We start from the raw sequence: 15,819 nt of genomic DNA, 5'->3' as shown, positions 1-15,819 counted from the left end.
CCTGTCATCACCGCAGGGCAGATACACTAACGTGACAGCCATGGCTTTCATTTGGCCATGTATGTAACACAACAGAAGATTGCATATCCGCCCAGAAATGTGAAATGTTCTCAGAATTCTTGGAAACATTTGGCCACGTATATGTAATTTGGAATATTTGGCATTAAAACTCCAAACAAATCCAAGGCTAGAATATGACTAACTAGAACATTATGAATAAACAATCTAAACTCTACAGGGAGAAACACCGTGATGTAACAGGGAAGTAACGTTTATGGAGAGGAATGTGTTCTCACACACACACACACACACACACACACACACACACACACACACACACACACACACACACACACACACACACACACACACACACACACACACACACACACACACACACACACACACACACACACACACACCTCTGGTGTTGGAAGGGACCAGATATACAACGTCTCTTCAAGTTGGTAGAACACTTTCCAAGATGCTAGGCACAGAGCACAATTCTGGCAGCCAATCAGACAGAGGTTTGGAATCGGAGCCATATTTCTTAACTTAACAGCCCACTCTCTCTTTCTCTGTCTGTGTGCGTGCGTGCGTGCGTGCGTGCGTGTGCGAGTCCCTCTCCTTCAAGATAACTCTGCTAAGCTTGCCTTGGCTCACTTTCATGAAGAGAAAAACATACATGTATTTATTCATTTATTTGAGGAGAGAAAAGGTCTAGCTTAGAGAGCAGGTTAAATGCAACATACAGTACCAGTCAAAAGTTCGGACACTTATTCATTCAATGGTTTTTCTTTATTTGTACTATTTTGTGGAATTTCTTTCCTTCTTAATGCGTTTGAGACAATCAGATGTGTTGTGACAAGGTAGGGTTGGTATACAGAATATAGCTCTATTTGGTAAAAGACCAAGTCCATATTATGGCAAGAACAGCTCAAATAAGCGAAGAGAATCGACAGCCCATCATTACTTTAAAACATGAAGGTCAGTCAATAAGGAAAATGTCAAGAACTTTGAACGTTTCTTCAAGTGCAGTCACAAAAACCATCAAGCGCCATGATGAAACTGGCTCTCATGAGGACCTCCACAGGAAAGGAAGACCCAGAGTTACCTCTGCTGCAGAGGATAAGTTCATTAGAGTTACCAGCCTCAGAAATTGCAGCCCAAGTAACAGACACATCTCAACATCAACTGTTCAGAGGAGACTGTGTGAATCAGGCCTTCATGGTCGAATTAATGCAAAGAAACCACTACTAAAGGACACCAATAATAAGAAGAGACTTTCTTGGGCATAGAAACATGAGCAATGGACATTAGACCGGTAGAAATCTGTCCAAATATGAGATTTTTGTTTCCAACCGCCGTGTCTTTGTGAGACACAGAGTAGGTGAATGGATGATCTCCGCATGTGTGGTTCCCACCGTGAAGCATTGAGGAGGTGTGATGGTGTGGGGGGGCTTTGCTGGTGACCCTGTCTGTGATTTATTTAGAATTCAAGGCACACTTAACCAGCATGGCTACCACGGCATTCTGCAGCGATACGCCATCCCATCTGGTTTGAGCGGACTATCATCCGTTTTTCAACAGGACAATGACCCAACACACCTCCAGGCTGTGTAAGGGCTATTTGACCAAGAAGGAGAGTGCTGGAGTGCTGTATCAGATGACCTGGCCTCCACAATCACCTGACCTCATCCCAATTGAGATGGTTTGGGATGAGTTGGGTCCGCAGAGTGAAGGAAAAGCAGCCAACAAGTGCTCAACAAGACTGCATTCCAGGTGAAGCTGGTTGAGAGAATGCCAAGAGTGTGCAAAGCTGTTATCAAGGCAAAGGGTGGCTACTTTGAAGAATCTCAAACATAAAATATATTTGATTTGCTTAACCCTTCTTTGGTTACTACATGATTCCATATGTGTTATTTCATAGCTTTGATGTCTTCACTATTATTGTACAATGTAGAAAATAGTAAAAATAAATTAAGACCCTTGAATGAGTAGGTGTGTCCAAACTTTGGACTGGTACTGTTAGTAGGGATGAAACGATTCACAGATAAGCATCGGTCCCCGATTCAAATGTTTAAGATAAGAGTGCATCGGTCCGTGGGAGGCCAAACCGATCCAAATGAAGTATGCATCAGTCAGAAAACCGATTCAAACTTTACTAATCGGCAGTTCACTAATGTTTGTTACTCAGTTTGTTTTATTCTAAAAATACCTCTTATCTGTTGTGACTGAATTGATGCGTCCTCTCCTTCAGTTCAGTAGCCTGTACAACTTTTATGCATTAAACTGCGTATGACTGTCAGATAACAACTGTGTGCACAGTGCGGGAGACAAAGCTGCTCGCGCAAAAGAGAGGTAGGCTTTTCCCTGTTCTAATAGGCTATCCGTACATCTGGCACCTTCAGCATTTAGATGCTTGTAAAATGGCTTTCGCAATGTCAAATCATAGGCTTTATTAGTTGAGTGACAACCAATGTAATTTGCAGGGTCAATGTTACCAAATGCACTGTAGAAAATTGTGTTCCACCAGAGTTGTGTAGCCTGCCAGAATGGACGCACCGACAACAATGAGACAGCCTATAGGGAGGTCAGAGACCTGACAGTGTGGTGCCAGGACAACAACCTCTCCCTCAACGTGAGCAAGACAAAGGAGCTGATCGTCGACTACAGAAAAAGGCGGGCCGAACAGTCCCCCATTCACATCGACAGGGCTGTAGTGGAGTGGGTCGAGAGTTTCAAGTTCCTTGGTGTCCACATCACCAACAAACTATCATGGTCCAAACACACCAAGATAGTTGTGAAGAGGGCATGACAACACCTTTTCCCCCTCAGGAGACTGAGGGAGAAATGGGTACCCAGATCTTCAAAAGTTCTACAGCTGCACCATTGAGAGCATGCTGTCCGGTTGCATCACCACCTGGGTTGGCAACTGCTCAGCATCTGACCGTAAGGCGCTACAGAGGGTAGTGCGTACAGCCCAGTATCTCACTGGGGCCAAACTTCCTGCCATCCAGGACCTATACACTAGGCGGTGTCAGAGGAAAGCCCAAAAAATTGTCAAAGACTTAGTCACCTAAGTCATGGACTGTTATCTCTGCTAGCGCACGGCAAGCGGTACCGGAGCGCCAAGTCTAGGTCCAAAAGGCTCCTTAAAAGCTTCTACCCCCAAGCCATAAGACTGCTGAACAATTAATCTTATGGCCACTCGGACTATTTACATTGACAACCCCCCCCTCTTTGTTTTTACACTGCTGCTACTCGCTGTTTATTATCTATGCATAGTCACTTTACCCCTACCTACATGTACAAATGACCTCAACTAACCTGTACCCCCACCCATTGACTCGGTACCGGTACCCCCTGTATATAGCCTCGTTATTGTTATTTTATTGTGTTACTTTGTATTAAATGTTCTACTTTAGTTTATTTAGTAAATATTTTATTAACTATATTTCTTGAACTTCATTGTTGGTTAAGGGCTTGTAAGTAAGTTCTACACCCTGCGGTATTCGGCGCATGTGGCAAATAACATTTGATCTCACAGCCAACTGCTGATTGGGGTTTTCAATCACTCAGATTTAATTTGACAAGTTAATCAGTGGGTGATTACAGATAAAAAGGAGGGGACAAAAAGCATACATTTCCCTCACCCCTAATCTGATAGTGGGGTGGTAGATGCCCAATGGCTCAGTTCAAGTGCCTACACCAGTAGAGGCTGGTGGGAGGGGCTATAGGAGGACGGGCTCATAATGGCTGGAATGGAATATTTGGAACGAAGTCAAATGTGGTTTTCATATGTTTGATCAGTTCGATACCGTTCCATTTATTCCATTCCAGCCATTACAATGAGCCCGTCCTCCTATTGCTCCTCCCACTAGCCTCCACTGGCCTACACACACAATTGTAATTGACATGCACGCACACACACACACACACACACACACACACACACACACACACACACACACACACACACACACACACACACACACGTCAGCTTAGAGAAGTCATCTCAGACAGGTCCAGCTCAGAGAGGCCCAGCTCAGAGAGGCCCAGCTCAGAGAGGCCCAGCTCAGAGAGGCCCAGCTCCTGAGCTCCCATCAGCAGCAGATATGAATTTAAAATGGAAAATGAATGTTTGCGCATCGAATCGAACCGCATCAATTTGTTCCCCCTATCAAACTGAATCGCACCGAATCGTTTCAAACTAAAACCTAGCATTCCTGTATCATATCGGAGCCCATGCATCTAGCTGCGTATCAAATAGTTTCAGCTCAACATTGTTTAAGTTAACATGATCGATCCAGTTTAAACCAGAGAACCAATGAGAGAACGTGTGTTTACATGAAATGTGTTCACACTTGTAGTTCTGAATATGACAATGTATCTCTATGTGTCAAACAGAAAACATGGGACAGTAAAGTAGACAACCCACAAGCTGGCAAAACACTGTACATCAGTCACTCTGACAGACACACACTGACCCGTGTGAGAGTCCTCCAGGGGGTTTCATGGTGTTCATGTTGGGCTGCATGGGGACTTTGCCCTGCGGAGGCTCATTCTGTCTGCTCTTCTGGTGACGCAACAGCAGGAGGCGACCCAGCTCCTCGCACCACGATGACAGCAGGGCTACAGGAAAGAAACACACACACTCGTGTCAGTCTGATAACGCTGTAGGACACACGCACACACACAGGTCGGTCTATACTCCAGTCTGTCGGTCTGCTATGACAGTCTCCAGTATGTCAGTTTGAAGTAAGCCAGTCTCTATTACCAAACCTATGATATTGTTTTCCTGACTACTTTGGACTCTCTGAAAGTGAAAAACATGATACAAAATATCTCAATTGATTAATCAACGATGTTCCTGTTTTGTTCTGCCCAGTATATTTGAGTGTTGCTTCTCCCTCTTCAAGTTGGATTGCAGTTCTGCCTCCTGCCACATGGAGGAACCCTAACACAGTAAAGCTAGCCTGTCTGTTGCTTCCTGTCAGCCAGTATAGATCTCATTGACTGAATGAATCACAGTGCAGTACATCGGCTCTGATCCCTCTAGAAGAGACATCCCTGGCTCTCTGAAGAGGATGGGTGAAACACAGAGAGAGAGAGAGATCGTGAGAGAGACAGAGACAGAGGGAGAAAGAGATACAGAGAGAGAGAGGCAGGCAAACATCATTATGAGACAGGTTACAGTCTGCTGCACCAGGCAGGCAAACATCATTATGAGACGGGTTACAGTCTGCTGCACCAGGCAGGCAAACATCATTATGAGACAGGTAACTGTCTGCTGCACCAGGCAGGCAAACATCATTATGAGACAGGTATCTGTCTGCTGCGCCAGGCAGGCAAACATCATTATGAGACAGGTAACTGTCTGCTGCACCAGGCAGGCAAACATCATTATGAGACAGGTAACTGTCTGCTGCACCAGGCAGGCAAACATCATTATGAGACAGGTATCTGTCTGCTGCACCAGGCAGGCAAACATCATTATGAGACAGGTAACTGTCTGCTGCACCAGGCAGGCAAACATCATTATGAGACAGGTTACATTCTGCTGCACCAGGCAGGCAAACATCATTATGAGACAGTTACCTGTCTGCTGCACCAGGCAGGCAAACATCATTATGAGACAGGTAACTGTTTGCTGCACCAGACAGGCAAACATTGTTATGAGAGGTAACTGTCTGCTGCACCAGACAGGAAAACATCGTTATGACATGTGTATGATGTACATTAGAAGTGTTATCGAGGTCGAACCTCTTAACACAGAAAATAAGCTCAAAAGGAGTTTGAGATCGAACAGCAATTGAGCAACGAATAGGGGAGAGGAGAGAGAAGGGGAGAGAAGAGAAAGGAGAAGAACAGCACAGAGCAGAGTGAGATACACCAAGCCAATCTCTAAGCAGACAGAATTTCAGAGCTTGAGGGAGGAGAGACTCAGCCCTCCTATTTGACGGGGAATTATTCCACCCTGCCATTACAGAGAGCTTATCTCCCCACTAAATCACCACCTCCGTCCTCCCTCCGCACACCCAGCCTGTTGCAAGACCAGCTATTTACACCCAGGCTGTGTCCCAAATGGACCCTTTCCCCATTATGACCAGAGCCTCCCATGGTGCTCTGGTCAAACAAAGTGCACTATATAGGGTGCCATTTGAAACTGGGAAATACCCCCGCACAAACAACACAGGGCTCAGCTCAAACACAGTATAGGCCAGAGAGAGAGAGAGAGAGAGAGAGAGAGAGAGAGAAAGAGAGCATGAGAGAGAGAGGGGAGAGAGATGTAGAAAGAGGGAGAGAGAGAGAGTGATGGAGAGAGAGAGAAAGAGAGGGTGAGAGAGAGGGGAGAGAGATGGAGAAAGAGGGAGAGAGAGAGAAAGAGAGGGTGAGAGAGAGAGAGAGAAAGAGAGGGTGAGAGAGAGAGAGAGTCGGGGGTGAAAAGAAGAAGTTGAAAGCCTCAGATATATATTGTTCCACTGCACCTCTCTTCAATAACGAAGCTGGTTTGATTAGTTGATTGTATTAGATACATAAACATGTCAGTGACTTATTTCCATTGTGGTTAGTCTAGAAAGTGACATTACCAACAGAAAACAGAATGGTGAAAGCAGCAATCAGACTGGTTCCACCAGGCTATCCCCTGTCCATCCCAGAACCCCTCTCCACTCGCCCCAGTCTGTTCCGGGGTGATTTTTCCACAAGGTACAGATCTAGAATCAGCATCCCCTTCCCCGATCCTACCATTAGCGGGGGAAATGCAAAATGACTCAAAGATCAGCGTCTAGGAGCAACTTTACCCTTCTCAGTCCCAGTCTGCTGTAGTACTGTAGCTGCTCTCTGCCAGCGAGTGAGTCAGTAAGCAGTAAGCAGATTAAGTAGACTTCTAAGCCCTCTCTGTAAACCCTCCTGTGCATGGCTCCCCTTCTAAGAATATCTGCCTTTTTCCTGAGATAATGCTGCAGACATATGGCTATGGGTGATCGGAACAGGTCAGTTCAAAATGACTAGTGGTGGTAGTAGTAGTAGTATCAGTAGTAGTAGTATTATTATCAGTAGTAGTAGAAGTAGCAGAAGTCATAGTAGTAGTAGTAGTAGTATTATCAGTAGTAGTAACAGTAGCAGTAGTATAGTAGTAGCAGTAGTAGTATCAGTTGTAGAGGTAGTAGTAGCAGCAGTAGTGGTAGTAGTAGCAGCAATAGTGGTAGTAGTAGCAGCAGTAGTGGTAGCAGTAGTAGAAGCAGCAGTAGTGTTAGTAGTAGCAGCAATAGTGGTAGTAGTAGCAGCAGTAGTGGTAGTAGTAGCAGCAGTAGGGGTAGTAGTAGCAGCAGTAGTGGTTGTAGTAGCAGCAGCAGTAGTAGTAGTAGCAGCAGTAGCAGTAGTAGTAGTGGTAGTAGTAGTAGTAGTAGTAGTAGCAGCAGTAGTAGTAGTAGCAGTAGAAGTGGTAGTAGTAGTATTAGCAGTAGTAGTAGTAGTAGTAGTAGTGGTAGTAGTAGTATTAGCAGTAGTAGTAGCAGCAGTTGTGGTAGTAGTAGCAGCATTAGTGGTAGTAGTAGTAGTAGTGGTAGCAGCAGTAGCAGTAGTAGCAGTAGTAGTGGTAGTAGTAGTGGTAGTAGTAGCAGTTGTGGTAGTAGTAGTAGTAGTAGTAGTAGCAGCAGCAGTAGTGGTAGTAGTAGCAGCAGCAGTGGTAGTAGTAGCAGCAGCAGTGGTAGTAGTAGCAGCAGCAGTAGTAGTAGTAGCAGTAGTAGTGGTAGTAGTAGCAGCAGTAGTGGTAGTAGTAGCAGCAGTAGTGGTAGTAGTAGCAGCAGTAGTGGTTGTAGTAGCAGCAGCAGTGGTTGTAGTAGCAGCAGCAGTAGTAGTAGTAGCAGTAGTAGTGGTAGTAGTAGTAGCAGCAGTAGTGGTAGTAGTAGTAGCAGCAGCAGTAGTAGTAGTAGCAGCAGCAGTAGTAGTAGTAGCAGTAGTAGTAGTAGTAGTAGCAGCAGCAGTAGTAGTAGTAGTAGCAGTAGAAGTGGTAGTAGTAGTATTAGCAGTAGTAGTAGCAGCAGTTGTGATAGTAGTAGTAGTAGTAGTTGTAGTATTAGCAGCAGTAGTGGTAGTAGTAGCAGCAGTAGTATCAGTTGTAGAGGTAGTAGTAGCAGCAGTAGTGGTAGTAGTAGCAGCAGTAGTAGTAGTAGTAGTGGTAGTAGTAGTAGTAGTAGTGGTAGCAGCAGTAGTAGTTGTAGTATTAGCAGCAGTAGTGGTAGTAGTAGCAGCAGTAGTATCAGTTGTAGAGGTAGTAGTAGCAGCAGTAGTGGTAGTAGTAGCAGCAGTAGTAGTAGTAGTAGCAGCAGTAGTGGTAGTAGTAGCAGCAGTAGTATCAGTTGTAGAGGTAGTAGTAGCAGCAGTAGTGGTAGTAGTAGCAGCAGTAGTAGTAGTAGTAGTAGCAGCAGTAGTGGTAGTAGTAGTGGTAGCAGCAGTAGCAGTAGTAGCAGTAGTAGTGGTAGTAGTAGTAGCAGTAGTAGTTGTAGTATTAGCAGCAGTAGTGGTAGTAGTAGCAGCAGTAGTAGCAGTTGTAGAGGTAGTAGTAGCAGCAGTAGTGGTAGTAGTAGCAGCAGTAGTGGTAGTAGTAGCAGTAGTGGTAGTAGTAGCAGCAGTAGTAGCAGCAGTAGTGGTAGTTGTAGCAGTGGTAGTAGTAGCAGTAGTAGTAGTAGCAGCAATAGTATAGTAGTAGTAATAGCAGGGATTAAGTAATCCCTTCTCTAACTCTCCCGCTCCCTAACTCTCCCTCCATAACGCTCTCCCTCCCTAACTCTCTCTCTCTCAGCTCTACAGTAATTAGCATTGGGAGCTTCCTTGTACATGAGGACTTGCCCTCTATCATTAGTTAATGGGGGCACAGCAGCCTGTTTCCCGGGTTACACTTCATGCAGTTCACACAGGCTGGATGACTCAGATGTTTTAGCTAGTGGAGGTGAGACTGTCTCCAGGGAATATCCTCTTCCACACTGAAAGGTACAGCCATGACAAAAGTATGTGGACACTCCTTCAAATTACTGGATTCTGCTATTTCAGCCACACCGTTGGTGACAAGTGCACACAGCCATGCAATCTCCATAGACAAACATTGGCAGTAGAATGGCCCCAACATGGCACCGTCATAGGATGCCACCTTTCCAATAAGTCAGTTTGTAAAATTTCTGCCATGTTAGAGCTGTCCTGGTCAACTGTAAGTGCTGTTATTGTGAAGTGGAAACGTCTAGGATCAACAACGGCTCAGCCACGAAGTAGTAGGCCTCACAAGCTCACAGAACTTGGCCGCCAACTGCTGAAGTGCATAGAACATAAAAATTGTATGTCCTTGTTTGCAACACTCCCTACTGAGTTCCAAACTGTCTCTGGAAGCAACGTCAGCACAAGAACTGTTCGTCGGGAGTCTCATGAAATGGGTTTCCATGGCCGAGTAGCTGCACACAAGCCTAAGATCACCATGCGCAATGCCAAGAGTAGGCTGGAGTGGTGTAAAGCTCGCCTTCTCTGGAGTGATGAATCACACTTCACCATCTGGCAGTACGACGGACTAATCTGTGTTTGGCGGATGCCCAGAAGAACGCTACCTGCCCAAATGCATAGCCCCAGCTGTAACGTTTGGTGGAGAAGGAATAATGGTCTGGGGCTGTTTTTCATGGTTCGGGCTAGGCCCCAGTGAAGGGAAATCTTAACACTACAGCATACAATTACATTCTAGATGATTCTGTGCTTCCAACTTTGTGGCAGCAGTTTGGGGAAGGTCCTTTCCTGTTTCAACATGACAACGCCCCTGTACACAAAGCGAGGTCCATACAGAAATGGTTTGTTGAGATCGGTGTGGAAGAACTTGACTGCCCTGAACAGAGCCCTGACCTCAACCCCATCGAACACTTTTGGGATGAATTGGAACGCAGACGGCGAGCTAGGCCGAATCTCCCAACATCAGTGCCCGACCTCACTAATGCTCTTCTGGCTGAATGGAAGCAAGTCCCCGCAGCAATGTTCCAACATCTAGTGGAAAGCCTTCCCAGAAGAGTGGAGGCTGTTATAGCAGCAAAGGGGGGACCATATCCATATTAATGCCCATGATTTTGGAATAAAATGTTCAACGAGCAGGTGTCCACAAGTAGCGTATCTTTCTCTGTTGTTGACACTGCGATATCGCAGCACTGCTACATAATAAACAGCAAGTTTAAAAGATCAGACCACACATTTCCACTGAACGTACAGTTTGGATGAATGTGGTAAGCAGTGACGTCACAGACTAGCCTAAATGACTGTTTGATTGTGCAGCCCACATTACTCTGATACAGAAACACATGCAGACCAGCTCACACACATTACAGATCGAGGTAGTACACACTGTACACATATATGAGACAGTACACGTTCTCAGAACATGAAAACCGCACATTGGACGCCTATTCACATACAATGTGTGACAAGAGACAAAAAAAATATATTTCTATAAAATCATAAGGTCTATCTATACAAGCTCCAGACAGTATGCTGTGTTATGTGGGCAGAATAATGTATGCAAAATATGGAGAGAGGATATCAAATCCTCCTGAAATCAAAAGGGTGGATCCCAAATGGCACCCTATTCCCTAGATCATTCCATAAATATAGGGAATAGGGTGCCATTTGGGATGCATTCAAAGTCATGCTTCTGCAAAACCGTTATGGAACCCATTTAGCAGCCAATTGTATCCTTCCCAGCCAATGATCCCCCCTCCACTCCACTCTGCTAGCCTCTGCCCAACCAGAAGCACATCCAATGGGTTTATAATCTCTCTCCAAGACTCTGAGGCAGATTCAATCAAAAGCGCACTGCTGGGGAAAAACCGTCTCAGGGTAAATAATCACATTTATTTGTTTACTGAAACGCAACTGTTCAGGTTTTCTCACAGTGCGAGTTTGATTTGGCCTCTGTGGGCATACAGAACATTCAGATGGAGAGGTGGTGATGGAGGGATGAGCGTAATGACAAACGGTCAGATGCTGGAGCCAGAGAAAGATGGAGGGAGCGAGGGATGGAGGGAGGGAGGTTAACTACCTGAGTCACTCTGACATCTCCTGCAGGTGTTGGTTTCTGTAGGGTTCAAATTACACATTTTACTGGGGAGGGAGGGGTTAATCACGAACAAAACACAAAATGCAGCAGCAACAGTCAAGTTAAAGGTGCAGTCTGCAATTTATGTGTCTTGTCTCCCTGTGTATGTGCCCACAGCACCAAACCCACAAATAATTGAGGCTCAAAGAAAACACACACAAAACAAAAACAAAATTAGGCCCGCTTAGGCAAACAACCTAGGCTCATGCCAATCCCTCGCAAAGACCCTTTCCTTCCGCCCCACAGGATCAGTAGACTACACATCTCCAGATCATAATATGCATTTTGCTGTGAATACCTGACCCCAAAAAGAGATGCAGAGAGGTGGAGAGTCATGGTGGATGATGCACTATGTAGAAAAATATAAAGAACTCCCGCACAACACGATTTATTGTGGTTGACTTCAATGCTCTTGAGAGGGCACAGAGATAGGATACATCATACCAGTTTCCAGATTACAATGCAGCCTAGCGTAGAGTGCTCACGCACGCACGCTTTCTCAATCACACACTTGCTTGTACGCATTCACACACCTATACTGTAAGGATTCATTTTTAAATATAATACTTTTTTCTTCTTCAAACAATACAAAATAAAACATACACATACAAAAACCAACATACTGATGCACAACAACTGGAGGTTTCAGTGGTTAGAACACATTACATGGATAGGATTTACAATATCCTGAGGCTAGTCCAAAAAAGGATTAGCCTGTGTTTTATTTATACAATTCCAGTTTATTAGGTACACCCATTTAGTACCACTCGTTGCTCAATTGGTATCAAGGGACCTAACGTGTGCCAGAAAACATTCCCCACACCATTACACCACCAGCCTGTACCAGACAGGATGTGTCCAAATCCAGACACCAGTACACCACCAGCCTGTACCAGACAGGATGTGTCCAAATCCAGACACCAGTACACCACCAGCCTGTACCAGACAGGATGTGTCCAAATCCAGACACCAGTACACCACCAGCCTGTACCAGACAGGATGTGTCCAAATCCAGACACCAGTACACCACCAGCCTGTACCAGACAGGATGTGTCCAAAGCCGGACACCAGTACACCGCCAGCCTGTACCAGACAGGATGTGTCCAAAGCCGGACACCAGTACACCACCAGCCTGTACCAGACAGGATGTGTCCAAATCCAGACACCAGTACACCGCCAGCCTGTACCAGACAGGATGTGTCCAAAGCCGGACACCAGTACACCGCCAGCCTGTACCAGACAGGATGTGTCCAAATCCAGACACCAGTACACCACCAGCCTGTACCAGACAGGATGTGTCCAAAGCCGGACACCAGTACACCGCCAGCCTGTACCAGACAGGATGTGTCCAAAGCCGGACACCAGTACACCACCAGCCTGTACCAGACAGGATGTGTCCAAAGCCGGACACCAGTACACCACCAGCCTGTACCAGACAGGATGTGTCCAAATCCAGACACCAGTACACCACCAGCCTGTACCAGACAGGATGTGTCCAAATCCAGACACCAGTACACCACCAGCCTGTACCAGACAGGATGTGTCCAAAGCCGGACACCAGTACACCACCAGCCTGTACCAGACAGGATGTGTCCAAAGCCGGACACCAGTACACCACCAGCCTGTACCAGACAGGATGTGTCCAAAGCCGGACACCAGTACACCACCAGCCTGTACCAGACAGGATGTGTCCAAATCCAGACACCAGTACACCACCAGCCTGTACCAGACAGGATGTGTCCAAATCCAGACACCAGTACACCACCAGCCTGTACCAGACATGATGTGTCCAAAGCCGGACACCAGTACACCGCCAGCCTGTACCAGACAGGATGTGTCCAAAGCCGGACACCAGTACACCACCAGCCTGTACCAGACAGGATGTGTCCAAAGCCGGACACCAGTACACCGCCAGCCTGTACCAGACAGGATGTGTCCAAAGCCGGACACCAGTACACCGCCAGCCTGTACCAGACAGGATGTGTCCAAAGCCGGACACCAGTACACCACCAGCCTGTACCAGACAGGATGTGTCCAAAGCCGGACACCAGTACACCACCAGCCTGTACCAGACAGGATGTGTCCAAAGCCGGACACCAGTACACCACCAGCCTGTACCAGACAGGATGTGTCCAAATCCAGACACCAGTACACCACCAGCCTGTACCAGACAGGATGTGTCCAAAGCCGGACACCAGTACACCACCAGCCTGTACCAGACAGGATGTGTCCAAAGCCGGACACCAGTACACCACCAGCCTGTACCAGACAGGATGTGTCCAAAGCCGGACACCAGTACACCGCCAGCCTGTACCAGACAGGATGTGTCCAAAGCCGGACACCAGTACACCACCAGCCTGTACCAGACAGGATGTGTCCAAAGCCGGACACCAGTACACCACCAGCCTGTACCAGACAGGATGTGTCCAAAGCCGGACACCAGTACACCACCAGCCTGTACCAGACAGGATGTGTCCAAAGCCGGACACCAGTACACCACCAGCCTGTACCAGACAGGATGTGTCCAAAGCCGGACACCAGTACACCACCAGCCTGTACCAGACAGGATGTGTCCAAAGCCGGACACCAGTACACCACCAGCCTCTACCAGACAGGATGTGTTCAAATCCGGACAACAGCAACCACGATTCATTGGACCAGGCAATGTTTTTCCACTCCTCAGTTGTACAGTGTTGGTGATCGCGTTTTCACTGGAGCCGCTTCTTCTTGTTTTTAGCTGATAGGTGTGGACACCGTTGTCTGTTTGTGGCCCGCCTGTTAGCTTGCACGATTCTTGCCATTCTCCTTCGACCTCTCATCAATGTTTTCGCCCACAGGACTGCCTCTGACTGGATGTTTTTTGTTTGTCTCACCATTCTCGGTAAACCCTAGACACTCTCGTGCGTAAAAAGTCCAAGGGGGGGCGGGGTTTCTGAGATACTGGATCCGGCACGCCTGACACCGACAATCATACCACACTCAAAGTCGCTTAGGTCACTTGTTTTTCCCATTCTAACATCCAATCGAACAGTAACTGAATGCCTGGATGCCTGTCTTATATAGCAAGCCACGGCCACGTGACTCACTGTCTGTAGGAGCGATCCGTTTTCGTGGTGTACCTAATAAACTGGCCACTGAGTGTATTTCCACACTATGAGGTTGGAATAATACTGTTAAATTGTACAAATGATGAAAAGACCATCCTGAAATTGTTGCCTGTTTTGGTGGGTACCAGGCGGTAAATTAGTTGAAACCACTCAGACCGTCCTAGCAAAATTCTTGTTTGAGAAATTTCTCTTCGATAAGAAGGCAATTTTGTATTTATTTTAACCATTTTGATTAGAAAAAATCACAGTAAGGTACTTATTCGTTACCCAGAAAGGATTTTATATTGATATAAAAACATCTGCACTGGGCCTTTAAGTCAGTGTCCTAGGCTTCTTACAGAAGAGGAAATGGGACATGCACACACACACACACACACACACACACACACACACACACACACACACACACACACACACACACACACACACACACACACACACACACACACACACACACACACACACACACACACACACACACACACACACACACAAGCTCTGAGGATACTCGAAGTTCCAGTGGTTTGAGCACATTAGATATACAGGAAACAGACACGGTGCAGCTCAACAGATCAACAGTGTTCACTGGGAACTGCACCATGTCTGTCTTAGTGAATCACCCACTGTCCTCCCAGTACACAACCTTACTGTCCTCCAAGTACACAATCTTACTGTCCTGCCAGTACACAATCTTACTAGTTGTGCAGCCACTGTCCTTTCAGTACTACACAATCTTACTGAACGGGCAGACAGTCTCTCTGATGCAGAGCTCAGGTCAGTGAGTCAAAACTGTGGCCCAAGTGTGTGTGTGTGTGTGTGTGTGCCTGTGTGTGTGTGCGTATGTGTGTGCCTGTGTGTGTGTGCGTATGTGTGTGCGTGTGCGTGTGCGTGTGTGCGTGCGCATGCGTGTGTCAAACTGTGGCCCAAGCAGGTCAAGCCCTTGTCAGCTGATGTCTCTGTCTGTCCTGTGCAGTGCAGCTAGGCTCTAGTCATGCTCTCAGACATATAGTACCAGTTAAAAGTTTGGACACACCTACTCATTCAAGGGTTTTTCTTTATTTTACTATTTTCTACATTGTAGAATAATAGTGAAGACATCACAACTATGAAATAACACATAAAAATAAAGAAAAATCCTGGAATGAGTAGGTGTGTCCAAACTTTTGACTGGTACTGTATATATCCATCCACTAGAACAGAAAATGTACTACATTTCTCATAATCTTATATAATGAATCCCACTCATTTTGTAGTGCTTTAGGATATTACACTGTTGCATTTAAATAGTGGAAACACACATTGATGAGTTTTAAAACGTGGAGAGAAAAAAATTCTAATTCAAAAGTTTCCAATCAATGAATCCATCAGGAGTGTCCATTCTAGTCAGACTAATTATATTTATGCTCTCAGAACGAAAACACTAATTTTATCATGAGCAATAGCAGGGGACCCTACTTATATCAGACTGGGGTTGTCTAACACACACACACACACACAATCTCACATGCACACTTGCAACCACAGACGTTACCGAAACATGCATACATACAAATACCTTCTTCAAGCAGACAGCTCAACACAGATACA

General features: G+C 46.1%; 1 protein-coding gene across 1 annotated transcript in view; it reads right to left on the bottom strand.

The window, feature by feature from the left end:
* LOC120037656 (zinc finger MIZ domain-containing protein 1-like) overlaps window positions 1-15,819 on the bottom strand; it is a 66,330-nt gene that overhangs the window by 14,274 nt on the left and 36,237 nt on the right. Inside the window, exon 5 of the mRNA XM_038983652.1 lies at window positions 4,491-4,635. Within this exon, the coding sequence (XP_038839580.1) occupies window positions 4,491-4,635 (145 nt within the window). The remainder of the gene's footprint in view (window positions 1-4,490; window positions 4,636-15,819) is intronic.

Source organism: Salvelinus namaycush, unplaced genomic scaffold (assembly GCF_016432855.1).
Source record: "Salvelinus namaycush isolate Seneca unplaced genomic scaffold, SaNama_1.0 Scaffold180, whole genome shotgun sequence".
Lineage (NCBI taxonomy): Eukaryota > Metazoa > Chordata > Actinopteri > Salmoniformes > Salmonidae > Salvelinus > Salvelinus namaycush.
Note: the sequence above shows the minus strand (reverse complement) of the source record. Positions and strands in the feature narration are given on the sequence as shown.